The sequence below is a fragment of the Perissodus microlepis genome, chromosome 6 (assembly GCF_051167445.1).
Source record: "Perissodus microlepis isolate ML-2025 ecotype Zambia chromosome 6, ASM5116744v1, whole genome shotgun sequence".
NCBI lineage: Eukaryota > Metazoa > Chordata > Actinopteri > Cichliformes > Cichlidae > Perissodus > Perissodus microlepis.
In genome coordinates, this window is record NC_140466.1 from 36,658,337 (window position 1) to 36,686,078 (window position 27,742).

General features: G+C 39.4%; 1 protein-coding gene across 1 annotated transcript; it reads right to left on the reverse strand.

Annotated features, from left to right (window-relative positions):
• On the reverse strand, nucleotides 1-27,316 carry LOC146386126 (uncharacterized). The gene is made up of 16 exons (XM_084932163.1): nucleotides 27,127-27,316; nucleotides 10,120-10,202; nucleotides 9,936-10,016; nucleotides 8,870-8,929; nucleotides 7,617-7,790; nucleotides 6,070-6,198; nucleotides 5,829-5,874; nucleotides 3,772-3,862; nucleotides 3,516-3,657; nucleotides 3,254-3,358; nucleotides 2,623-2,710; nucleotides 2,439-2,472; nucleotides 2,104-2,178; nucleotides 1,892-1,994; nucleotides 1,610-1,743; nucleotides 1-1,444 (listed from the first exon to the last, which is right to left on the reverse strand). The coding sequence occupies exons 1-16, from the start codon at nucleotides 27,170-27,172 to the stop codon at nucleotides 1,309-1,311; spliced, it is 1,527 nt and encodes a 508-aa protein (XP_084788289.1). The 5' UTR covers nucleotides 27,173-27,316; the 3' UTR covers nucleotides 1-1,308.
• Nucleotides 27,317-27,742: the final 426 nt, after the last annotated feature.

The following is a 27,742-nucleotide window of genomic DNA, read 5'->3' on the forward strand; positions in this document are numbered from 1 at the left end:
TAGCTTGAATGTATTTATTTGATGAAGGCAGTCTGCACACTAAAAACATAAACAGCACGTTTTACATTCAAAACTCCATCATATCACTAACTCGGAAACCTAATTTAGATCATATACAAACTCTACATAGCAGTAAAAGGACAGGACTCACTATGGCAAACACTGGTTTGCTCAGATGTGGAGATAAGTATACAGTAGCATTGAAAACCTGGGATTCTGTACTAGTGATGCTGATGACACTGTTTAACCCGCTTCACTTGCTGCCACTGTTCCTCATTCCATCCATTCCATCAACATTTCAGAATAAATACATGTAACAATTAGGTAACTAGTCTGACAGAATACCAAGAACCTGACAGAGAGGAGGAAAACTGAACGATCCACTCATGGTGCTGATAAACCCATAGCTGCTCCTTTCATCTCTATTCAAACCCATCTGCAGGCACACTCTGCCCCGGGCAAACTCAATTAGCTAACGTATAGAGCACTTGTTCAGGAGGATGTGGTCTCGGACAACACAAACAAACAAAAACCCACTTCTGTTTAGATTGTGGTTGGTAGACTCCTCAACAATAAATCAAATAGCTCACAATGGGATTGCTTTCTTCTGCCTCACATTACTGAAAAATAAGAGTTTAATACGCATGAACACACATAATGAGAGCGTCTGTATCTCTGTCTTCTGTTTTAATAACACAGAGCGAAGATCAAACCATCACTCCCAAACCCGAGAATTTCTCTGAAGAACAAATGCAAGCAGCTGGAAACTAAAACAACAAACAGTAAGGGAAAATAAAAGGTCCCATATATCAGTTTTTATTGTTTTATGCAAATATTTATACATTTTATATGCAAAATCTAATTTTACTGATATGAAAATAACTTCATTTTAAAATCTGTCCCAGTGTCGGACTAAAGTGTTTCCAACATGGTTCAACCAAACATTTGGACCATAAATCTCTGTGACATGCATCTGTGCACAAACCAGGAGCTCCTGTTTCTGAAATCCAAGTGAAGCCTTGAAAAATACATTTCCACTGAGGACTGTCTCTGCTACAAGATTTTCTTTAAAATGGATTTATTCTACCCCGGATCAGGGTCTGCATAACGTCCTTCATTATTTCAGAGTCACATCTTCTGACTTTGGTTATCACATGTGATCCATGTCTCAGGTTTCTTCACAAACATTCAGTTGTCAGTGTTCCCAAATGGACCGTCTTCTCCTCTTCTTCACCGATCGCTGCTTTTCTTGTTCCCTTGTCCGTCTTTGATGTGCCTTGCGGGCAGGAGCTGAAAAGATAAGGGACATCATGGTTGCCAAGGCTTCTTGTCTCGACCTTGCTGGTCTGGTATGTGTTTGAAGCGGCACTTGTCGCCATAGAAACAGCCTGTGGTCCGCCAGTAAAAACACTCATCTCCATTTAAAGGTGCCCGCCATCGGGACCTGTGTGGACAGAAGCAGAGGAGATCCGATAAGAGATCAATAAGAAAAGTAACATCTCTCAGCTACTACTGAAAACTATTCTACGGTGATTTTGTTTGTGTCACACTGTAAGGGACCCCTCCCTCTGGAAAGCCCACAGATACACATTAATGAGTCGCTCTGTACCCAGAGGCAGCTGAACTTGGCTGAGTTCCTGCAGTGTTGGAGGCCAAGCTGCTGCTGCTTCTTTGCATGGAGGACCTGTGGATCCAGCGATCTGGGTACCTCATCACCAGCTTGTTGCCCCCGAGCTCCACCCCCTGGACAGAAGGGCACAGTGCAGTTAAACTTTTTTAAGACAAATTTTCATGACAACATTCAGTTTTTTTGACACTCAGAATTATCAATCAGTGTAACGAGACACAGACAGTCCCAATGATGAAGACTGTTTCTAGGCCCGTCACACACCTGCAGCTTGTCCAGGGCTTTGGCAGCCATGTTGGCGTTCTTGAAGTTGACAAAGGCACAGAAGCGTTCATGAAGAACTCTGATGCTTTCAATCTCACCGAAGCTGAACACACACAGAAAAGGTTAATACTATTAATAAACTATCACTGCTGGAAACTCTTTAAAGCTTTAATGTCTTCATAGACACACACAGACACACACACAGTCTTTACATTTTGAAGATATCACAGAGGTCCTTCTCTGTAACTTCCTGTGTAACGTTTCCAACCCACAGAGAGCGACAGTTTCTGAAAGACAGGAGGAAAAAACAGAGAAGAGAAGGAAACGAGTGTGGCGACCACACAGAAGGGAAAGTGTGGTTATTGTTCAGTGTTAACAGATGACAAAGATGCACAACTATTTTCTCACTTGTATCTACATGTCTCTTTCTATGAAGGAAATAAAAGAAACTTGTTGTGTTTCATTCCATTCAAATCACAACAAAGATTTCCCTGAAAGGTGCTCTGGGTTTCTGAATGTGTGATAGATGGGTGAGGTAATAACCTACCCACTCTGGTCCTGCTGAGAAAAGAGCTTCAGAGCTACGAGAGAGAAAAACAAAATACTTTGTCACAAAACTATATAAAGAAACTCCTTAAATTTGCTTAAATTTGGTTTTATTACAAAATACTGTCATTATGCAACAGTGCTGCCTCATGGTGGACAAAGGTGACATTGCAGGCAGTTCTTACTTCTGGCTTCGAATGAGTTGACGACTGCCTGAACAGTGGTGAACTTTTGTAGAAGCTCTTTGCTCTGCGCCTCATCGAAACCCATCTCCTGCAAAAACAAAGTTAAAAATCATTTATGTCAGACAATTGAAACATTTTACTGTCATCACTTGGAAAGCACTTAGCTCGAGTTTGATTTAATAAACACAGAATTGACTTTTTATTGCTCATTTTCAGCAAAAAAGAAATCTTACAAAATATTGGCTTTATAACAATAATAAGCTTTTATCTTTTTTCTAAGTTCAATGTCTAATCTCACATTCGATGAAATTCAAACGTAAACTACAACAGATACACATCTAAAACTGTGTGAATAAATGAAGGAATCTGGTTGAGTTTAAGGACAATGTGCAGCTGAGTTGAGCTGTTTCTCTCAGTCGTGTCCCATCGTCCTGTTGGACACCAGCAGTAAACAGCTCACTTTGGTTTGTCAGCATTTCTAAGCGCCAACAGTAACTGGTGTTCCCAAGAATTTAGGATGTTTTATACTTTTTAAAGTATGTGAAATATTTTTGTAAATTTAAGTTTTTAAAATATCTTCCAGGCAGCTGTTATACCCCAGAACCCTGAAGTCACTCGTGACGTTCCTCACCATGAGCTGAAGGACGCGACAGTTAAAGAGTTTTTTGGATGCTTCCTTACAATTCTGATCCAACTCCAGCACCTTCTCCAGGGCCTTCTCTGCTTCACTGTACCGCTGTCATTTACACAGACACGCAACAGCAGTTAGTGAAAGAAGGAGTGGAGGAAATAAAACGATAGAGTGTTGTAGCATCTTTTATGCAGAAACATAAACATAAAGACACAGTTGCTTGGCATTGAAATGTATTATTTGTTATATAGAACTCACTGACCTTTAACCCCACCAGAGCACAGCCCTTACGAAAGTATCCCTTCGGCCAGTCGGGAGCCAGCTGGATGGACCTTCGAGCATCACTCAGAGCTGAGGAGTACCGCTCCAGAAACCAGTGACAGTACGACCGATTTCCATATAACCTGAGGCACAAGAAGAGACACGCAGACACAGGCAGCAGGAGACTTTACTCAACCAAAGTGGATGTGAAAAAGGCTTAAGTCTGAGCTGGAGTCTGGGTTCACAGGTCAGCTCACCTGTGATCTTTGGGGTCGCAGAAGATAGCTTCTGTGAACATGTCTACCGCCTCGGTGTACTGGGCTTGCTCGAACATCTTAATGCCCTGCACTGGAGAAGGTCACACACACTTTTATGCGTAGAGTAGGGGTGACACATTCATTTTTTTGTCTTGATTCTTACTTATTACGCACTATCTGGCCACTTTATTAGGTATGTTTTTGGCTAGGCCAAACCATCCAATGTAGCAATGTCTGTTTTCAGTTCTCTGTGCTACTGCAACCGTCTGACTTTCATAAACAGCAACTCGCTTTCCTACAGGCAAACAATTCAGCAGCAACAATTTATGATTAGCATTTTCCTTTTTGTTTATCATTATTAATATTATTAATATTAATATTATTATTACAACTGTTGCCATTATTACAGACTCAGTAATAAACAAAGTAGACTGATCACTTTTGTTGACAATATTTTAAAAAACTGAAAACGTAGCTGCTTCCTAAACATAAAATTTACAAGACGTGCATAATTAAAAGGCCAATGAGTGTATATATAAGCACATATTATTCATGAGTTACATAATCAAATACTGATCAACGCTCCTGAAATAGACACCATCTTTTAGAGAGAAGAAATATTTCTTCCTTTTTTGGGGAATGACTAAATATTTTGCAAATTTGGTCCAAAATTTGGAATTTGACTGGGCTTAAATCTAAAAATGGACTGATGGTATCTTGTGCACTGAAATTATTGCAAGGCTGCAGCAATGTTCCCTCTAAGCTGCGCGCGTGTGCAATTGCGCACTGCTGGCACGGTCCCTGCGCACAAAAAATCTATGTTCTGCACAAAAAAAATCTAACCTGTATTGAAATTAAAGTAAATACATTAACAATTCTGTTTTGCAGTGTTAGTCAGTAAGTGACTGGCTGCTCCATTACGGGATTAGAACGATGCCACCTTATCCCATAGTCCAGCCAATGATGCGATTCACATTCGTATATACGCAGCTAATCAGCGTCGTCGGCAGGCTATGACAGCGTCCTTATGTGCCGACACCGGTGTTTTAGCGAGCAAAGCGGCGTGGCTGATGTGGAGTGAAGCCACGTTAATGACAACGTGTACAACCATTGGAGATGTGAGCAGGACAGACGGAAAATGTGCCATGTCGACCAATCACAAAATGATGTGGCAACATGGCATTTAGTTGTTTTAGGAGTGACGGCGGTGTTTTGAGACGTGAGAGATTTGAGACGTTTAGCACAAATCTTGTGTAGTTAGTGTGTAGTGTAGTCAATAGTTTTGTTGTGTGTGTCAGAACAATGAGGCGACTGCTGAATGCTACAGGTGTTACAGGAGTGATACATCTCCTGTTGTCAGGCCTGCAGGCTGTTCTTCTCCTTTATCTCACAGTGGACAGAAATTATTTTTTGGAGTGGCACAAATAATTTGTGTGGCATCAGATTTGATGCAGAACAGCTGATTGTTCTGTAAATAGTTTGAAATGTTTATTTAAAAAAACGCCTTGGCTGCATTTTTAGGTAAACAGCTGCAAAAAACTTTGTTTGCAAAACTCAGTAACTTTATTGAAGAAGTAACTATATAATTAATTGCCCAGCATTGGTCATTATATGCTGTATTTTGCCGACAGAGTTACAGGACTCTCTCCCAGACCACAGACTCAGACTCATAATACAAGTCAGAGCTTTATAAAAAAAAAAAGAAAAAAGAAAGTTGTGTTTTCAAGGAGTTCAAGTTATTTTTACTTCTAGTTGTGTTAACATACTACACAGGTCATGAACAAGATTTGTTTTTAAATTTTCATTGTAAGTGGGGCTAAAGCAGTTAATTAAAACTAGTGTAACATAAATGTAAAGGCTATAATTTGATTATTTTAATAAACCATGTAACTTGGATGGATTCGATGCTGGCGTGACCACAGTGCACACGTCTGCTGTTGCTCACAGTGGTCCAAATGTCCGCTCGGGAAGTTTGTGTGTTCGCTCAGACACATGAAAAATTAGAGGGAACATTGGCTACAGGATAGAGCTGAAGAAGAACACACGAGCAGACTCACATGTCAGGGACTCCCCCATCCTCCTCATTTCTTCTGTGTTCTCCTCCTGAAATCACCACAGAAAGTTCTGTCACTGCAGTCACTCAAAATACATTTAGCCAGCCGTACATGAAAGAGGATGGATCATATAAGCTCATCTCTGGGCTAGATCAATGGACCTTGTGTGTGTGTGTGTGTGTGTGTGTGTGTGTGTGTGTGTGTGTGTGTGTGTGTGTGTGAGAGAGAGACAGAGAGAGAGTACCTGGCTGCTCCTGGCCTCATTTTCCTTGTTCTCTCTGGAGATTTGCTTTGCTCTGTTCATCAGGCCTTTCAGTTTAATGTTGTTGGCAGCGTTGGCCACAAATGCACTGCTGATATCCCACCCTGGCTCCTGAACCACAGGAAGTAACACAAAACCTTCAGTATTATAGAGTGACAAAAACTGAAGATGTCAATCTGCTCTGACCTGCTCTGAGCTAAAAATACATAAATCAGACTGGCTGATCTTTATGATCCAGAACTGGAGGCGCTGAATCCAAAATACGGTGCAGTAGCTTTAGTATTTTTTAGAGGTTTTACTGTGTTTGTGCACAGATCTCTTAGTTCTCACATCAGTCACAGTTTATCCATAAATCAGAGCTTACCTATTCATAGAAATGCAAATACTTTCTAAGACTCTGAGTCGTGTCTTTGTGTGTGTTCAAATAGTTCTGAAACACATAGAAGTCAGGGCAGGTTCAATTTTATGATAATAGGAATACAGGTATTGTGTACAAGTCTTTCACAGTCTAAGACCCGTATTGCTTAAAAATATTAAGGGAATGATTTTTAATCAGAGTACAACATCAAGTCTGCTGCTTTGATGTTCATGAAAACAACAACAGCTGCACTAGAGGGACAACAATGAGACAACCCGTGAAACAGGAATGGTGTGGGACACCATGGGCACTGAGGTTTTCTTCCTCCTCATCTTTTCTGACCTTTTTCATTAATTGTGCATTTGGTTAGAGTCAGTGTCATGAGGTGATACTTGGATCCTACAGAGGTTGCACAGATAATGAAGGTCTGCTGTCTCCCAGCACAGTCTCAAGAACACGGAGGAGATTCCAGGAGACAAGCAGTTACTCTAGGAAAGCAGGACAGGACCATAGAAGGTCCTTAACCCATCAGCAGGACCGCTATCTGCTCCTTTGTGCGAGGAGGGACAGAATGATCACTGCCAGAGCTACAAAATGACCTCCAGCAGGTTACTGTGTGAATGTCTCTGACCAAATATTTAGAAACAAACTTGATGAGGGTGGCATACAAGCATGCCCAATCAAACTATTAAATGAGTTGCAGCAATGCAATTTCAGCAAAATCTTTGACTTTTGGGTGTCTTTGAATTCAGCCCTCTGTAGGTTGATCATTTTTATTTCCATCAGGTTATGTGGCATCCTTTGGGTCCTAACACAACACCCAGTCCATGTCAGGATAGATGCTTAACATGTCCTTTTTTCGCATTGAGATCTGCCACTGCCACTGCTTTAAGCTTTTTGAACAGTGTATGTGCATGACGGTGCACCATCATACCAAGTGCAAGTCATACCAAGCATGTTTGGAGGAAGTTATTACAGAGTAGAAATCAGTGTTTTCTATGATAAGCCTCATGTGTCGTACTTCCAGAACACCTTGCAGGTCTGTTAAACCGTTGAGTTTCTCTTTTGCTTCGCTGGATGAAATATGTTCACAGACACTCTGTTTTATTATTTATTTCCCACCAAATGGACGGGATAAAACACTAAGTACGGCTACCTTGCTTCAACCCACCTCATCTGACATCCTGTGGGACAGCTGGCGGTTCGTCTTGCTCTCCGTTGCCACGACGGCAGCCACTGATTCAGGATTGCATCTGGCTCTGGAATGAACGGCAGTCCATCGCTCTTCTTCTTTCATCTCCTCATCACTGTCAGTATCTGACACTTCTCCAGCTGCTTCCTCTTCCTGTTACAAAATAAAAGCATCACTGTGGAATAACTATAAAATCATTATAAAAAGTGACTGGATACACTAGGCCTTCTTCAGTGTGGGAGTAGAACAACTTGAAACCTTGAGCTTTTGATGACCTGGATTTGTAAGAAGAATTTGTCTTCACTCAGTATTAGGCAGTCTCTCTCTTTTGTGTTGTATTTCACAGAAAGTGAGCATTTTATGCACAGTGTTAGATTAAAGCAGCCAGTAAACCCAATAAAGAAGAAAACAAGTGGTGATGTGATTGTTTTCTCTTATGCAGGGCACCACTGTGGTTGGCATAAGCTGGCTAGTGGTACAAAGAAAGGCATTCAGCATGTTTTTGAAAATTATATATTTTAGCCTACATTATAACAGAAGAGCAAAATGTTGTTATAATAAAGCCTTTAAAAATAAATGTTGAGCAATTACAATCTAAGTCACAGACTGTACATAAAAATACAGACTTATGACTTTTGTACTTATTATAAAAAATAAGTAAGATGCAGATACCTGTGAGAACTGATACCTGTCTTTAAATTTACAATAAAACACAGCCTAGCTGACGACAGAGCAAAGGACACTGAATGGGGCTGCAGCAGAGTAAATGGTTTTGTGTGCAACCTACAGACAAAGGTAAGAGCTGTGATTTCTACACAACAGATTTCTATTGTCTGTAATTTTGTATATAGTTTAAGAACATATATAATACTGTATAATAGTAAGTGTTGTCATTAAACCACCATTGTAAAAAGATGACAGTTCCACCTGTGATAACATATATTTGCTGCCTGCGGTAGAACAACACAAAGACACCAAGCAGAAAAAAGACTTATTACATGAATCAGATACTGCATAACGTGGAGTGAAGGTGGATTGCAAAGTGGCTTGCAGAAGCACGGCAAGTGTGGGCAGGATAAGGCAACTCCGATAGTGTCCCAGCTAAGTGTGTGAAAGGGTATGAGCTGAGGCATCAGGTGATGTGGTCCAGTACTTGGACCAGGTAAAATGATTGCAGTGAAAAGAAAGAAAAGAGAAAGAAAGAAAGACAAATGTGAATATTAGCACCGCACCTGCTCTGAAGCATCCTCCATCCTCTCCTTTCGCTCTAGTTTCCTCCGTTCTTTCTGCCTCTGAAATTAAGAGCAAGGACATGATGGCTATGGGATGATACATGATGACATGAAACATGAGTAAACAGAGGTGGAGAAGCACATGTGTATTAGAGGGTATCATAAAATGAGGAAAGAGGTTGGTTAATGCATTTAAACAATGTGTGTGGACAGGTGGAGCTGCAGGGAATGTGAGTAGTGCTAAGATGTATGATAATGTAGCAGATGCAGTCATTTCAGTTAGAAAACAGCTTTTAACACTGACAACATACTATATAAGCTGTAGGTATCGTAATAGTACTGTGTAGACCTGAGCCACCACTCTGTTCTTTACACTTCACTTCCAAGCAGCCAGACACTCGTGTCGTTTTTAAAGTGGTTTTTGGCACTAGTTCTCCAGGCTTTCTGAAGGTTGGCTGCTTTTCCACTTATCCACTCCTTGAATCTGATCATTTTAACTTAACTTTCACATCATCAATAAGCATAGAAGAGGACAGGAAAGAAGTACAACAATGAGTGTCTACAGCCAACCAAAGCAGAGGCTCTGTCATTGTTTGGAAGTCAAAATTACTGGAATTATGAATACAGAAAAGTACATGAAGATTTTGATCCACCGTGCAGTGCTATCTGGAAGGCATCTGATTACCAACAGCTTCATATTTCAGCATGAAAATGATCCTAAAAACAATCCCATTGCAGTAAAAGCATACACGGACACACAATGAAACACTATCAGCCATGGATTTCCCCAGATCCCAGACCTCAACTTTATTGAAGCAGTGTGGGATAATTTTAATGGAGAATGGCAGTCAATATCCAATGAGCAGCTTTAAATGCCCTTCAAGAAGCCTGGAGAGCTATTCTGGAAGACTACTTTTACGAGAAAGTGTACAAACTCTGTTTTTGGCTTTGGCTTGTACATTAATACCATTCATGTTTACACGTTTAAATAAATTGCTGTACCTACTTCACATTTTCCTAGTGGTGGTTCAAGACTTTGTACAGTGCTGTTGTGACTTTTTCTTACTTTCCTTTTGGCCCTCCTTCTTTCAGCTCTCCTTCTTGTTCTCTCCTCATCATCCAAATCCTCTTCATTGTGCATCATGGCCTGCTCCACAAACAGGAGCAAACACACACACATTCATTCCATGACTGGCTTTAAACACCAGCTGACCAAATGATGACGCATAGTTTATAATCGCTCAGTGTACCTGTGATGACTTCTGATCTTTCCTCCTGTGTGATGGGTCATGGGGTCCATTCTGAGCCTCCATCTCCTCCTCTCCAGAACCGTCTAGACACAAACAAACAGGAATATTTTCATTGCACTGAGCCGTTTTCCTGCAAAGTGACAGGACACAAAAGGCACGATGCGAAAACACAAACAGCCGCTTTGCTATCAGTTTAACTGGGCCTCTAATGACAGGCATTTGACTATGTTTTCTATTTGTCTATAGAGTACCAGAGCACGTGCTCAATTCAGATCTCTGACTGGCCAATTTCCCTTGCAAAACCATGCAGGTGATCGTGTGGCAGCTTCTTACAGAAGGAAAGGAAAGGAGGAAACACATAAATGTGTCACCTTATCTGGTCTCATCTTTCCCCTTCTGTTTCAGCGTTCTGGGCAGCTACAATAAACACAATTGCTATTAACTTATTTAAATACAGGCCACTGTACATCTCTATTCTTAAAGCGTGAAAGAAAAAGCACAACACAGGATCACGGAAAGGTCAAAACTAAGATGTCAGTTTGCTGTTTAGGTCAAACAGACGCTATGTAAAACTCACAGTACAACAAATATATCAGTGCCAAGTTAGATATTTGTTTAAACTGAAAAACATGCAAATAAATCTGCCTGTTTCTCCTGATAACGTCAGTGTGGTGCATCTACATCATTCAAGACCACAAGACAATTTTCCTTCATGTAGTGCTTCCAGCTTACGTGCAACTGAAGCTACTTTGTTATTTGTGTAAAAGGCACAGATGCAGGTGATTCTACACTCTATTTGTGGCATCAGTCTTTTCATTGATTCTTTTCTTTTCCCCCCTCGAGATGTTTGTCTCATGATTAAAGCCAAAATATAATCACAAGTAACTCTGCACTCTACACGATTTAATTGAAATTTCAATGTGGTTAAAAAATATTGAAATCAGAAATGCAACTTGTTACAAAATGTAACTTCTTGCAAAATGCAACATGCAAAATGTAAACAAAGCAGTTTTATGTAAGGAGATGGGGAACTCCAGGCCTCAAGGGTCGGTGTCCTGCATGTTTTAGATATCACCCTGGGTCAACACACCTGAATCAAATGATTAGTTCATTACCAGGTCTTTGGAGAACTTCAAGACATGTCAAAGAGGAAATTTAGCCATTTACATGAGCTGTGTTGGATCAAGGACACATCTAAAACCTGCAGGATACTGGCCCACCCCTGAGTTAGATGGTAATAAAGCCATCTCCATTGATAGGATCAGATAATTTAACAACTTAGGCTCTGGTCACGCAGGTCTAGAGACTGATTGGTGACCACCTTACAACCAACACTCACTACGGAGAAATGTGTATTTTCCAACCAGCCATTGATTTGTTGGCAGTTTAAACCCTTTAGATGCTAAGTGACCACCTGGTGACCACTAGGGAAAATGTGTATTACCAACCACTAGTGAATGGTTGTTGTAAGATGAAGTGGTATACAGATCTGCAACAAAAATCTCCTTCAGATTGCTTTGTGACAGTTTGCCATAGTCTCCTGTAGTTTGCATTGAAGATGCCAACTTGTCAACCAGAAACTATTGCAAAGTACAGTGGAACTCCGACTTACGAATACCCCATTTAAAGAAAAATTCAAGTTACGAAGGCACTGAACGGCAATATTTCTGCCCATGTTACGGCAAAATGCCCGTGTAACGAAATCCACTGGCTCTGATTGGCTGAGCCTACAATGCCCACAATGCCTTCCAAATCATGTGACAACCCCTTGAACAACGTATTGTTGTTCTAGTTAGCAATTAGCCTATAGCCTATCGTTCAGCATCGCCTCACTCAAAAGGCGCCATGGGTGCTTCGACTTACGAAAATTTTTGACTTACGAAAGACACTCGGGAACAAATTAATTTCGTAAGTCGCGGTTCCACTGTACTTTACAGCCTTACTTACTTACAATCCAGGTCTCCAAGAATAGAATTACAACTAACAGTGGTAAATAACTAACAGTGGTAAATAACTAACAGTGGTAAAAACAATGAGAAAACACAGAACTCACGGAAAACAGCCAGCATGACATGAATAACGACTAAATTCCAACAATGCTAAAAACAATGGTAAAAAAAAAACAAACAGCCAAACAGCAAGCTTGACCAGACCACGGGGGACCTCAGACTGGACCAGAAGCAGTTAATAATGTCTGATTTAAAACTGTCAGTTGTTGAACAGGTTCTTATGTTGGATGGGAAGATTATTCCAGAGCTTAAGGCCAATAATAGCAGAGGCCTGATGGCTTTGAGTCTTTAGGTGAGAAGAGGGAACTGCGAGAACTTGTTAGGATGATGAGTGCCTCAGTGACCTGGAGGCAAAATAGGGAGTTAAAAGATGTGTATTAAGGAGTTAATACAGAGCGGTGTTTAAAAGCGCATAACAAAAATGTAAAATCTTTAGAACCCCACAGGTAGCCAGTTCAGCTGAGCTAAAACAGGAGTGAAATTACAATCAAGCAGCTGCAAACAACAGAGATTGGAATTAGTCGAACTAAAATACAAGGAGCTGCAGTAGTCCAGCCAAAAAAGTGTGGATAACTGTTTCAGATCCTTCAGTGCAGCAGCGCTTTATCCCATCATTGTGCTTCTGTTTTTCTTTTTAATGTTATTGTGTTAAAGTGCACAGAACAAAAGAACATTTTGAGTGTGACTACTTCTCTACCTTTCTGTCTTCCCTTTTGTTTTTTCATGACTGTTACAGACCTAGTAGGTCCTAGCATGGTTTTTCCTATGTTGGCATGTATTACTTTCCCTCCCCTGACTAATGTTTATTACATGGCACCACAGTTGTGTCTGTTTGCATAAACATTTGCCTACACAGAGGGGTTTTCAACCTACACACACCTTTTCCCATGCAGTCCTCAGCACGTAGCTCAACTTTGTGTATGCTGAAGGCTGACTAGTTGACAATGCTGACAGCAGAGTGCAGCGGGAATGGAAAAATGTGAAAGAAACTCAATGATAAAAAATAAAATACACTATGAAAAGCACAGACAGTGGCTGCAGTGAGCATTTTTCACTGTTTTTAACACCCCGTTTCACTTCAACTCTTTATAGGTTACTAACGTTTCCACGCCTGGAAAGGACCAGCAGCTGCACATGTAAGAGTAGCCCACAGGCTGGAGGGCTACTGTCTTTATCTGACAACAGCCACTTTTTGTAGGTAGACGGGCTGTCCATAACGCCTTATGGATTACCATTGGAGAAGCACATAGAGTCCATTGGGTATTGCCAGCTGCAGCTGACTCTACTTAGCAATTATACCAGGAGCACTTAAGTCTGGGAAGAGAGCTCCAATGCCAGAGAGCTTTTCTCCAGTGTGTCCTGTGCATTTGTAGACTCTTAGTTTCTTAGAGTGTCCCTCCTTTTTTAACTTTCAACAGGTGAGTGGAGGCCGTGGTGAGGGAAACGCTTGTGGGCCACACTAGGAGATCATCATGCCTGAAAAATGCCTGACACATCTGACCCTCTGGACAGAAATAGTGCTCAAACAGCTAGAAGCATTCTAGAAATATTTCACTCTTGCTCTTGTTTAATTTTCAGCTGAACATTACCCAGTAAGTTAAACTTTTCAAATTCAAACAAGACACATTTACCAATCAATCAATTATTAAAAACTCAGACGGGATGCCAGAACTGGGATGGTCAAAAAAATGTCACACCCAACCGTTTCACAGATCAGTGACCTTGCGCTTAAACTAGAAGCAGGGAGAGCCAGAGCAGCCTGTGCATTTCAAGTGACTATATTTACTTTTTATAGAATATTTGACATGCCACTGAGATTTAAAGGTTTCAAGGGTTACAAGGGAACCTCCACCTTTATCACACTTGTTAATGACTATATTTGCAAGACAGTGAATCACGTAGTAGTTAGAGGTTACTAAAACTGCCTGCGATTTTTTTACTTCCTGAAAAATCAATATGTTGAGTTGTCATAGATAGTTAGTAACTTGTTGAATTTTTTTCTCTTTAAAGTATTTCCTTAATAGGTTGCCAGTTTGAATAAACCATGCAATATGCAAACTTTGTCTGGTAAACATATTTAAACATTCATCAGACTTTTCTATTTAGACCAGAAGTTATCAAACTGGGTGAGATGCCAATTAAAGGAGCTACTGGTCATTTTAATTCTTGTGTGAGTTTATTTTTCAACAATTCAAGATTTGGTCTGCTGTGTTATGAACAACAGAAGAGATCAAATGAAACAGATTTAAAACAGATTCTCCTCCTGCTGGCCACATACAGAATGTAAAAGGGAAAATTTTCCAGTGTGTTTTGTGTTGGTCATCATTTTGTAAGTGCAAACAAACTAATCGTGACTTGCAGAGAAAGAACAAGCATAAAATCATTAAGAATCCTTTTGTGAGTCAGTAATGAGAGCAGTTTTCTGTTGCTGAGCTTCCATACAAGCTGCGCTCTGAACAATTTGTTCTGCTGCCCTCGGAGCAAAAAGAAGTCAGAAGTTCAGTCGGAGAGCACCCTGGAGAATAAGTCCATTTCATAAAATGTCTTGTGTTATCAGCCTGCTGGGCAAAAACAACATCAAACTATCTGAGCTCTCAAGGTGGTAAATCTTTAAGCCTTGAGGCTAAGGCTGACGATACATTTGCACACTCCTGGCATGTAGCCACATCTTTACCTCAGCTATGTCTTCCTGATATGAAGCAAACCTTTTCAGTTATCGTTGTGGAAAACCAAGACCACGTAGCAGAAGGAAACCAGAATTATCTCATACTACCTGTCCATTTGCATTGCTTGATAAGAAATTGAGTCGGAAATGTGGGAATGAGTGGGAAATCTCTGGCGCTAAACGTACATTGGTACAGATTGCCACACACACACAACAAAGTCTCCTATACTCCCAAATATGAAGGCAAAGAGGGCGAAGGAAAGAATATACTTTATGGTGTCAGGCGAACATTTTTACCCCTCAAAAACAACATTGCTGCAACTGGTGCTAAGCAGAGAAGACTTTTTCATCAGAAACAGTAAGACACTGAATCGTTTTACCTTTCAGAAATGGCACCACCTGACTCAGTGGCACCAAAGACATGCAAAGGTATGAAAAGAACAGGAAAGAGGGAAGATGTTTACACGGGTGCAACAGGCTTGTTTTGAATTATCATCCACATTTAGCCAATGTCAAATTACAGGTTTGAAACAACATCACCACAACATAAATACCACTTACATGAAGACAGCCTATAGAGAGCTATTTTACAGTATGCATTGTGGGTTTTTTTGGGTAGGGCTGCCCTCCATGCTTTAAATTCATGTGTTAGTAGTGGAAGATCAGCTGGCATGAACAGATTTCAATACATCTGCAAGGTTGCATTTTATATATCATCAAATCAGGTGATATCTGTGGTGTTTCATTTCATACTGTCTTTATCAGATTTACTAAGAATACAGTAATCCAAAGATATGCAGACAACAACTGATTAATATTATCATGTTTCAGGGGAGCTTATTGTCTGATGATTTTAGTGTCAGAACGTCTTTGCCTTTGATGACACACAGCCTTGGAATGCCACCGGTTTAATGTAGCCAGCATAGTTTCCATTTATATTCATTCTTAAAATATTTGACTACACAAATGAAATGTGAATGACCATTTTATGATGAAACTGGATGAAGCTGGATGTTTTCATGAGGCATTTATACGCAGTTGTCTAAAGTGCTTAAACTGTGTACATGCAAAAGCAGACACTTTTTTCAGATTTTTGCTTTGATTTTGCTCATGTATTCGATTCTTCTTCTAGAGAATTGTACTCAAAGTAAATAACTTGCATGTAAAGCACAATTAATGCAAAACAGTGGCACCTTCTTCCCTTTTTTGTGCTGAACTTGAGTTAAAAATCATATGCAGACACTAGCATACTGCTCTGATAGAGATTCTCGTCTTGCAAGTGAATGAAATGCCCCAGTAATAAGACGTAATATGAATAATGCCGAGTGCTGCAGAACAAAGCACAATATGCAAGTCCCCATTTTTATTTGTCAATATGATGAGAAAACAAGTTCTCCTGGAGGATTTGCTAGTTACGCTAGCTACTAAGTAAGCTAGGTAGTTACATGTTACAACATGTGCATCCTAATCATTTACTAGCTTCTTTTTGCACTGACTGTGATTAAGAGGCTTCATGAAGTCATTCATTTAACTGGCACATTTAACTCCACCCACTTGCCATATTTGATTTAAAAATAAATAAATAAATAAAAATAAAACGCACAACAAATGTATCAGCAGTGCTCAGTCAGCTGGAAGATTTGAACTTATCACCCAGTCCTACCTCAGGCAGCACATATAGGACAACTAACAGTTTAATACCAGATAATCCACTGTTGCCTGTAAGTAACATTAAAATAAGATCATTCAACTTCATGACAAAAGAAACATGGGATTGAAATACAGCCAGGGCTATGACAATGTGGACTATTAGACTTTTTTTTTTGTATGCATAATCAACATAGACTCAAGGTTCAAAAGTAAAAGGACAATTCAATAAGAGGAGGTTTCATGGCTAGGTGAGGTCTATTCTTTTATCATTTTATATCAAACTAAATTGACTTACTAAAAGATTTCGATTTTCTTTTCAAGGGTTCCAGAGATATAAAAAAAATTTTTTTTGAAATGGCCAAAGCACTGTGGATATATGGATGATGGCAGAATTATTTCCTTGGTTTAAAAAAGGTCCTTCAAAATATCTAGTCAAGTCAACACTCTCACACTCTTGATGAAGGAGGCATATTGTTGTCAGGGTCTACAATCAATAGATTCCTTTATGAATTTATGAAAACCATGAAGACCAGATTAGACTTTGGCAGAAAACACCTGGAAGAGCCTGCAGAGTTCTGGAAGAAAAACTTCTTTGGACAGATGAAACCAACATGAACTTGAACCAGAATGATGAGAAGAGAAAAGTATGGCAAGAAATAGAATCACGATCACAATCTGAAGCGCATCACATTATCTGTCAAACATGGGCAAAAATATTCTGGCCTGGGCATGAAATGGCTGCCAGTGGAACGACGCTAGTGTTTATTGATGATGTGGCTGCCAGCAGAAGTGGCAGAATGAATCTCACTGTCATTCCAAATAGGGCTGGGCCATATCATACCGTTCACGGTAATACCAGTATAATGTTGGCCAACGATAAGAAAATGAAATATCGCGATAGAATATGGGTAAAATGTGCATGTGCAGTGCCTTTGTTTTCATACGCACATGGCGGAAAAAGCATGGCGGCGACGGAGAATGAGATAAGGCGAAAGCGGATCGTTGAATGAAGCGGATGAACCAGAATTGGTTTGTAAAAATGCTGCAACTTCAGTGGTGTGGAACTGGTTTAGCTTTCGTCCGTCAGATACACAACAAAGCACTATTTTTGGTAGAGCATGCTAGCAGGCGGTCGTTATTACTGTGTTTTTTGGAAAATACGGCACACTTAAAATCAATCCTTTGATTTTTCTGAAAGTCGACAGTGCCCCTTATAATCCCGTATGCCTTATGTTTGAATTCTGGTTGTGTTTACTGACCTCGAAACGATTTTATGTCGTACACGGCGCTCGAAAATCTGTCAAATGTTTTAGTATGACTGCTAAGCTATGAAGCCGCATCGCTTGCTGGATTGTCGGAGCATTACGGCTATTGTAGGCAGGAGCCTTGCGGAGTGATACGTACTGTGCTTCAACATAATATTACCGTATTGTGTGTGTATAACCTCTTTTTACGTTTTGTGGATATTATACATGCTTATGCTGAGGATATGTCGGCCAGTTTCCACTGGAAATGCCTTTTGATTAAACTGTCAGCAAGGATTTGCACTGTTACATTTTTATATAACTTTAATGCACATAAAAAAGCTGCTTGTTTAAGTGAAAATACATTGATGACTTTTTTTTCTTTTTGCACCAATAAAGTTGTGGAGTTGTAAAGTGTCAATTGTATTGTCAGTTATATCGTTATTGCAAATTTTCAAATGTATATCGTGATAAACATTTTTTGTCATATCGCCCTGCTCTAATTCCAAACCAAATAAATAATGACCCAAAGCATGCTCAGAGCAAAGAAATTGAATATTCCTCAAGGGACAAGTCAATCACCTGATCTCATCCTGAAAGAGCAGGATTTTAAGTTACTGAAGACAAAGGTGAAGCCAAAGAGACTCACAAACTACTGAACGTGGCTGCAGTACCTTGGAGAGAATCTTAATGGATTAAACACCGAATTTGGTGATTTCTAAGGTTATTTTGCCATGAGTCTTTGTCTCAAGTTTGTTTTTAAATTTGCTTGAGAAAACACATTCATTTATTGAACGAGATTATACAGGTGTGTGATGCATTCGGATTCTTTGTCACAATCTGCACCAGATATTTGGAAATGCATCTAGAGTTGTCTTTAAATTAATCTGGGAGCATGGGAAAAGACCACTGGAAGCATCAGGTCAGAAGATGCAAATTCAATTAACGCAACAGGAAACGAATATCCTAAAAATCCACCATTTTCTCCTGCTTATCCTTATCAGGGTTGCAGGGGGGCTGGCGCCCATCCCAGCTTACCATCGGGCGAGAGGCAGGGTACCCCTTGGACAGGTCACACATAGAGACAGACAACCATCCGCACTCACATTCCCACCCATGGGCATTTTAGAGCCATTTATATTTACATCTCTGCTTTGCTTTAATGGACAGTAAACCTAAGCCACCAACATAATTCAGAATACAAATCAGACATGTTAGTTTGCATTTAAATTAAATGTTAATATTACTGCTGCATGTGATGACATTTCTTAAGGCTGACTACAAGATTCCACTGTGATGAACAAGCATGTCAATCAATCAATCAATCAATCAATCAATCAAGGCTTTATTCGCCACATGTAGATTGCCCTGCAGTGAAATGGGACCCCCCCCAACCTTACACACACAACACAGACATCACATGGGGATACAGGTTGGAGATCAGTAGCGTTACAGAAGAAACACTGAAATGTACACTACAATGGGAAAGTCCAAGAGGAAAAAAAGAGACCTCTACTCATGCTATGGGAGGACAGGATGTCAGGATGATTCAGCGAGTTATGACTGCTCTCTATTCAGCCTAGGTTTGTAATATTTACTCAGCAGATTAAGCACCATGGGAGCTTTCAGATCAGGTATGAAAGGCAACATTAAGTTATGAGCTTGTGTGCAATCTCCAAAATGTTAACAAGAGTGTGTACTGCTTTAGTAAGTCCTCCAGAACTGAAACAGGGCAGCAGGTTGAGTCTACACTGCAGTTGTTATTTGCAGTAAAGAACGACAAGAATATGATTGGTGTAAAGATTCTTCTGCAGTTTATTAACAAGTGAAAAACTTAAACATTTTACTGCAATTCAAAGAAATCTATGTAAATCCACTAATTCCTTCGAGTGATGTCATATAATAATTGTTTTAATGATGTTTAAATTAGGACGTTGTGTTACATTCACATGAAAACAGAAAAATGTTATCTTTGTTCTTTCAAAGATAAATATATTCTCAAATCGGTTATTATTCAAATGGTGGCAGTCAAAGTGACGTTACACAACAACACAGTCATGCACCACTAGCAATCTGAGGTTATCTTTCAAACATACATGCTGTTCTCCCAAACCTATTTACTATTTGATGCTGACTGCAGCAGAAACCTCAATATCTTCTCTAACTGTTTCATGGTTAAAAAAAGTTTCCAGGAAAGTGAAGCAATTCCATCCCCTGGACTGCTGGAAGAGTTTAAGGGTGATAAATAAACCCTGACCTTGCTCTAAAGACAAGCAGTACAGCAGAGCAGAGAGGCTTCTGACTCAGACATACAGATAGATGAAACAGAGAAAGTAGTCTTTGCCCACATTCCACTGAAGTGGTAAGCTACCAAGGTCCTCGCATTTAATCCAATTATATTTTTGTTCGTTTTTTCCCATAAATGACAGTGTTCAAATTCATCTGCAAGTCTTCCAAGGCTGTTTACCAGTAAAGTATGCTAACAAAGCATAAGAACTGAGCTCAATGTTTATTAATAATCAACTGCAAACTATTTTGGTGGAAAATAAAAAATATCAGACACATTTCAAGAGAGAGAGGCACCGGTGAAATAAGGTCATTTGCTCGGATTGTGTTTTTACTCACAGACACGTGGTATGACCTAAATATGATTCCAATGACGCTTTAAATCTACGGAGGAACCCCACAATAGCAAAGATGGTGGTAAAAGTCTAAAGAGTTGTCCACACAGCGAGTGATTCTCTTCTTGCTTTTTGCTTGGTAGTTACACTAGTAGTAGTCCAGCCTCCAGTTGCCTAAGCAACCTTCTAATGCATTAAACCCAGAGCCATTGAATAGGAGAGTCGTGCCATCACCACGTGTGACGCTGAACTATTGCGAGACTCCATCATCCTCACAATAGTTCAGAATGTTAGTAACATATGCTAGCCGCGCCATAGCATTATACCAGTATAAAGGTTTGAGATGTATTTTAAAAGGCAAGAACTTAAAAAAAACAACTAAAAAGCTACTCAAGGGCTCTGGTTTAAGCCTATTCCCTCAAATCTCAAACAGTAGCATTCTTTGCTCTCATTGTTAGTTTCAATCACTCACCTCAAAGTTGGGAGAAGTTTAATTCCGGTTAACCCGCCCGCTTCACAATGCCCACAGGTATGTCACTTGCTGTGACTCAAAGTCACTGAATGTCACTGACTTTCTACGGCTTCTGATTGCCAACCTGCTGTGTGGACACTCCCTAGCTTCCAGAGGATTTTTTTTTTTTACTTTATTCTTTTATTGTTTTAGGAAAAAAATCAGAAATAATCTTGTGCAATTTCTAACAGATAGTGATTTTATATCCCAGCAACCACTAAAATTAAACTTTACTTAGATTATGTTTGTGAATACCTGCCTACCTTCATCAATACATCATCTTGAATTTTGACACAAATTATTTCATGCTTGGAAGCTCTGATACACATAGGTCCATAACCTTTGGACAATGGCACTTCTTTTTTTAATTTTATTTTTGCCTCTATAAACTACCAAAGCTAATTTTACAGAAGCAGTAGTAAGACTGTAGACTTCCAGCTTCCAGTTACAGCCACTTTTATGAGCAGCCCTTCAATTTCAGAGGCTCAAAAGAAAGTCAACAATTAACTGATTGTTTCATAGCCAAGTGAGGCCTGTGTGATAAAATATGTGGCGTTGATTCCTCACACCATTTACAGAGCAGAGGAACTTGCTTCCATTTTCCAAATTTGAACCGTAATCAACTTAAAAAGAAAATAATTTTACATGTTTACATTTAGGTAACAAGTTTCTTATCCAGCCTCCGTATTATAGCTGTGACATTAAATTTAAAACAGGTGGTTCCCCCTATTTTAGCAGCTAAATCTTTTGACTAATTAGTGCCAAGGCTAATCACACACAGACGCACCCAGTTTTGTAAACAAATACAAGACTGAAAGACGCATGCAGGACATGCTATCGCTCTGACTCATGTGTGTCTTTATGTGTTGCTTAATTGCAGTAAGTAGATCACTATAATTCCTGATAGGACAAAAAATGAATTCATGGTCTTCTTAATCTGTCTGTGAAGGTTCTCAGTCATCCAGGTCATCGTAGTCAAAGGAGCTTGCAAAGAAAAGCGTCTGGACTTCTTTAAGTTGCTTGAAGACGTTTCACCTCTCATCCGAGAAGCTTCTTCATTTCTAAGGTCAAATGGTGGGGAGTCCCAGATTTAAACCTATTTAAACCTTCTTAATCATATTTGTGTTGGGGGGGGGTATAGATTCCTGTCTTATTTCTATGCCGTGTTTAGTTTTCACCAAACATGGTGCTGTGCATTATGTCCACAGCCAAGTCTTAGTCTTCTAGAGGTTTTGTGTTTTGTTCCCCTCCAAACAAGCCTTTCTTTATCCGTCGTGTTCGAATTGTACTTTCATGCTGACTGAGGTCTGTAGCGTCTGAGATGTAGCTCTAGGATTTCTCTGAGGATTGCATGGTCTGATCTTGGGTTGAATTTGCTGGGACGTCCACTCCAGTCACAACCAGTCACTGTCTGTGACTAGGGTTTTTATGTGTTACTTAATTCCAGTAAGTAGTTCATTATGATTACTGATAGGGCAGTAATCATAATGAACCCGTCACTGTCTGTGACTGGTTGTTTTTCTATTCCATTCCTGTCCTATTTAAAAATGTGTCTGTAAAATGATTATCATGATTGAAACCACAAGGCCAAATGTGCTTGACAAGGAATAAAGCTGCCCTTTATAATACAAAAGCTCCTGTAACTTTAACTTCTTCTGTTCTCCGTGTATTTTGGAACTGGGGGAGGTTGTGCTTGAAAGCTTTACTCTGATTTCATGCCAAAATCTGTGACTCTTAACTTGAAGTGTAACATCTTTTAGTTCCTGAAAATTTACCAAGCGGTTAAAAGAAAACCCATTAAGACCTTTAAGAGAATTAAGAGAATGAGCTGCTCAGTCACCTCAATAACATTTCTTTTTTTTAATGTTTAAATGCTTGTTTCTTATGCAGCCTTTTAGCAAAAGCAGCTCTTTAACTGGAACTGGAAAGTGAAATGCAATTCATACTTGGAACTGTTTTTCGTAAGAGTAGTAAGAAGATGCTGATTTCAAATTGTGTTTAAAGTACCGAGATGTACAAGTCTTTTTTTAAGATGTGAAATAACATAAACACTGAAAAGTCAGGGGAATGACGTTCCCAAGCAACACAGTCCAAGGACACGAGGAATGATGAACATGGTAGGAAATACGCACTGATACGAAATACGAAATAAACCTAATTTATGTCTAGAGGTTATAGATGGCAGGAAGAGGACCGTGTTAATGGTGTAGGCATTTGTTTAACCAGAAAATTAAATATCTTCAGCTGCCAAAGTCATGATACAGACAGCAAAGGTCAGAACTTGAAAGAAGACACAGTGTGATGAAGGATGTTGGGTCTAGTAATGCTTCAGATTCCTGTCGACTTTTTATTACTTTGTTGAAGGAACATGATGAATTTAAAGTGTATCATCAGTTTTAAATGTACATGAGCTGAGTGCATATTATCCCATATGGAAAAGATCTAAATCTTATAAAGTTTGTATCTGTCTTGTGTGAAACTTGTATGAAAAGCATACAAGAATTAAAACAGATATAAGATCCCTTGAAAAATTATATAAATGAAACTTGTGTGTTTTGGATACTTACTAAAACAATATATGAAAGTAATGAGAAAGTGGCCACTTTCATGAGTAAACCATATAAGCCTTATATGATTCACTATATGAAGTAGGCCACATCTTATGCAAAGTTTTTTCTATTTCTTTTCTATATGGGATATTACACACGGATATTTAATCATGGATCTGGCAGGTAACCTGTAGATGATCCCACTCAAACGAACAACTGATCACCATGACTACTGATGTTCTAAGAAGTGGGTCTGTCGAGTCTTTCTATCATTATCATTCGATACTGGTGTATCCACCATAAAGGGCGTCCATGTGGGTGCTCGTCACACGTGGTGTGTCGCTAACATATACGCCACGCCATCGTATATCAACAGGATCCCAGACGCTCAGTGAAACTAAAAACAAGCTGAGCTCAATACCTGCCCATTTTGCTTTGTCACGGGTTATTTTGCCCATCATCACTTGAAGTCAATGAAAGTCATTAATGTTCCACAGGGTGTGGTTTCCACATCACAGCAGTCTGCATCCTATGTGGACGATTAGGAAGGGCTGCACGATTACAGCCAACACAGTTCAACATTGAGATCGTAATAATTTGTCACAACTTTTCATTGACTGCAGTGACAACATGTTTTTATTTCAATATCATGAAAACACAACAGTGCTTTTACATCTGTACTTTATGTAGAAACACTATATTTCCAAAATTATTCACCCACACATTATATTCCAAGTGCAAAACTAACCCGGAGACTATCCACCACATAGTAGCAAGAACTAAGATGGAGGCTGAAGCAGCATACACTCAGAAGCACATCCAAGCGACTGTCAAACTCCTGATTTATGGTAAGGTTGGGGTCATCACTGACGAAGTCTTCTCCTCATGGGATTAAAAGAGAAATTTGTTTTAAAAAAAACAAAGGGCATCCATATGGATAGACACTTTCAGCGATTGCCCAACACTGAATAGCACGGAAACTGAGCAAAATTAGAAAACTGTGGCACTAAGTGGGCAGGCTCCCAGCTAAATTTAGCAGGTAAACTATGCAAACAGAGCCTGGAATGTCAACTAGCAACCAACTACATTGACATAGCTAAAGGCCATGTCATACGTAAGGAATTTCCGTTTGGATTTAGTTTCAGGTTTCATTTTCATTCATAATCACTACTTTCAGGTGGATAAACGAGGTTACACTGTTTGAACACCGTATTGTTCTCAGTATGTACTTCCTTATACACCAACAAGTAGATGTAGATGTTAGTACCTGTCAAAACAGCCTTATTGTGTTGCTCTCTAATGATTAGTCAGAGTATTTTCTGTCTCAACATGTACCTTTGGTGGTTGGTTAGGGAAAAATTTAACTGAAAAAATTGAAAAATAAAAGTACAAAGGAAGGAGGTATTTCTTGTAGTGCTCTTTGGTACATTGCAGTGGAATGAGTGGTTTGCTGAACCTGCTTCTGCGTGAGATGAGGCATGTGTGACGGAGATTCAAGCTCCAAATCAATACATAACCTCACTGACTTATAAATCACTTTCTTTAGTCTTTTAGTATTTGATGCCCCTGTGCACCCCGCCATAGAGCACAGCACTGAACCCCAGGCACATAAAAGTCCTGTTTATTGTCATACATCTGTACGTCTGTATTGTATGAGTGATTTGGTTCTCCTGATGTTCACAAACCAATTTCTCCTGTTATTTCTAGTAATTTGATTTTTAAAAATGTATATGGTGCTGAAGTAATTGAATCCCTAACTTTAAAAATTGTTTAAAAGTCTTCTCATTAAAAGTCTTTTCATGGTGATTTTCCCACTGAGGAAAGGCCAGAACGTCTTTGCGGAGGGCACCAAATTTGTTTGTATGCAAACAAAATTAAAGTACATTTTACTGCTTTCAGTAAAATTCAACTTTTATTTTCTGTCTCCTGCTGCTGGCTTGAATGCCCCATATTTGGAGTGTAGACACTTTTATTAAGCCTTCATTACATGGATGACGTTATTACCAGTCATGGCTGACCATAAACTTAAAGGTTGCAGTGGTGGTCAGACCAGTTCCTGTACATTCTTGTGGGGCTGGCGTGCAGCTCATTTGTCAGTCAAATATTTTTGGTTGGGCTTATAATGCTTTTCCAGCTGAGTCTAAACATAGTAAACGCCCAAACAGGGCACCTAAGATCTAATTCATTTGCAAACAGAAATGGAAATCATCATAACAGAAGAGCAAAAGTACAATTTTGAAACAATAAAGGTCTTAAATATGAACTGTGTGGCACCCATCAGTATAAATGCAGACTTTATAAATGACTTTTAAAATAATGTTCAGCTTTAAAAACAGCAAGCTGCTGTAGTGAACTATTTACCTTGTAGTGTTCACTCTTTAACTTTAGTTAAACAGTTGATTAAAAGTGAGAATAGCCTTTGGAACTAAAGGGTCTTCGGTCAATCTCATTCGTATGCTTTGTTACACACTACCTAGCAGATCTATATGAGTGGGACAGACTACAAAAAACTCAAATTATTATTACTCAGTAGTAATAATAACTTGGATGCTCATATATGTGCTTTGTTCACAACAGACACTGTTCACTAACCTAATTTCCATGTACCATAAATTAGTGATGCACCAACCCTGTCGGTCATTTGATACCTCAACTCAGGATATCTGCCAATAAAACCATGTTCCAGAGCAATCTTTCTTCATCCTTTATTTATAATGTTTTTAAAAAAAGGCAAAATGCCACAAAACCAATCTCATCACAAAACCTCACAGCACTTTAGTAATCTGAATGATTCCTATAAAAGCCATGGATTACTGTTGGCTGCTACTGTGCTACTGGCCTATTAGTCACACATAGCTAACAATAATCAACTGGCAATAACAATGATGTGTGTGCGTGTGTGTGTGTGTGGGGGGGGGGGGGGGGGGTGAATGTGTAAAAATATTACTAGTATTATAAATCAGTAATGTCATACCTGATACTCAAGGGGACATTAATAGGATTGTGTAAATACATATAGTGCCTGAATGCAGCATGAAGCTGAACTCGGATTAAAGTACAGTGAAACAGGTGGCAGCTCTGGCAATAACCTTCTTCAAATACAATAAAGGTGTAGATGGCCAGTTACTATTACTGTGGTTGGTTTGTGATTGTCTCCAAGGTATGTGTATCATACATAAACACTGATAACAATTTCAAAGAGCCCTCATTTCTCCCCAGAAATGTTACTTTGGTGAGCTCTGGGCTCTCACTCAAGTGAGAACTCACTGTAAAATCAGGTCACTTACACAAACACGAAGAACAATTAAAATTACAGGCAGGAGTGACTAAAACGCCCACTCTCCACCTGAACTCCAACTTCTATTAACCTAAAAACACAGTTTGGTCTTACAACACTCAAAAAGGCCACACTTCATTCATATGTAAATGTAACAATGTAGCAACTATAGAAACTCGGAAAATGCCACCAACATCATTACATGTTGGCAGGTGAAGGATAACAGACCAGCTACTGAATCTCTGAATAGTCTGTTTGACTCTTTATGTTTTATACATCTTTCTGACATATTTTTCTAACACATATACAGACTATTTCCGAAAGTTATTAATTGTGAGTGCTACTGAAGCCTGGACAATAGGGGCTCTGAGATACAGTATTCAATAAAAACAGAAAGTCCACAGAGCAACCAACCAGTGTCACCACTTTATTTCACCGAAGAGCCGAAAGTTGGTAACGGCTGGCTGGCAGTATTACTCACCGCCTCCTAAGCCTAGCAGCCGGCAGATATCTCTGGTGAACTTCATCAGCTTTTACCGTCCACACATTAGCGGGCCTCACTCGGCATTAATTCCCAGCTGTCCCTCTGTACACAGTCACACACTTCCACCCTTTATTAAGCGCCGACAGCTCGCCGGTGCCAGTACCGGCTCATATGAAACATTCCCCGCTGATCCGCCTCCGATTGTACTGTCATCAAGCTAACTGGATTACAGCAAAACACTCTTCCGGTTATTGCTTTCAACAATAAAATAAGAAAAAACGGCTTCCTTACCACACCCATCAAAATAAAACCGCGGGAGCGTTAACATCGGTCTTTTCATAATTTTCCTAAAGGCTTGACATCAAACTGCGAGATTTACACGTTGAAAAGAATAGAAAACAATATAATATTTAAAGATCAATAAATTGTACAACTACAATTATTTTCTTGTGGGTTTTATTTAATGTTTTGTCAATAATTTTGTTTTACTTGCATTTTAGATTCATTTATTTCATTCTGTTAACTGTTACAGCATTTAACTATAATTCCCTATGAGGGTTTAATTCTGAATAAACTATACTTTTTTTACATGTATTAATTTCAACTGAAGATT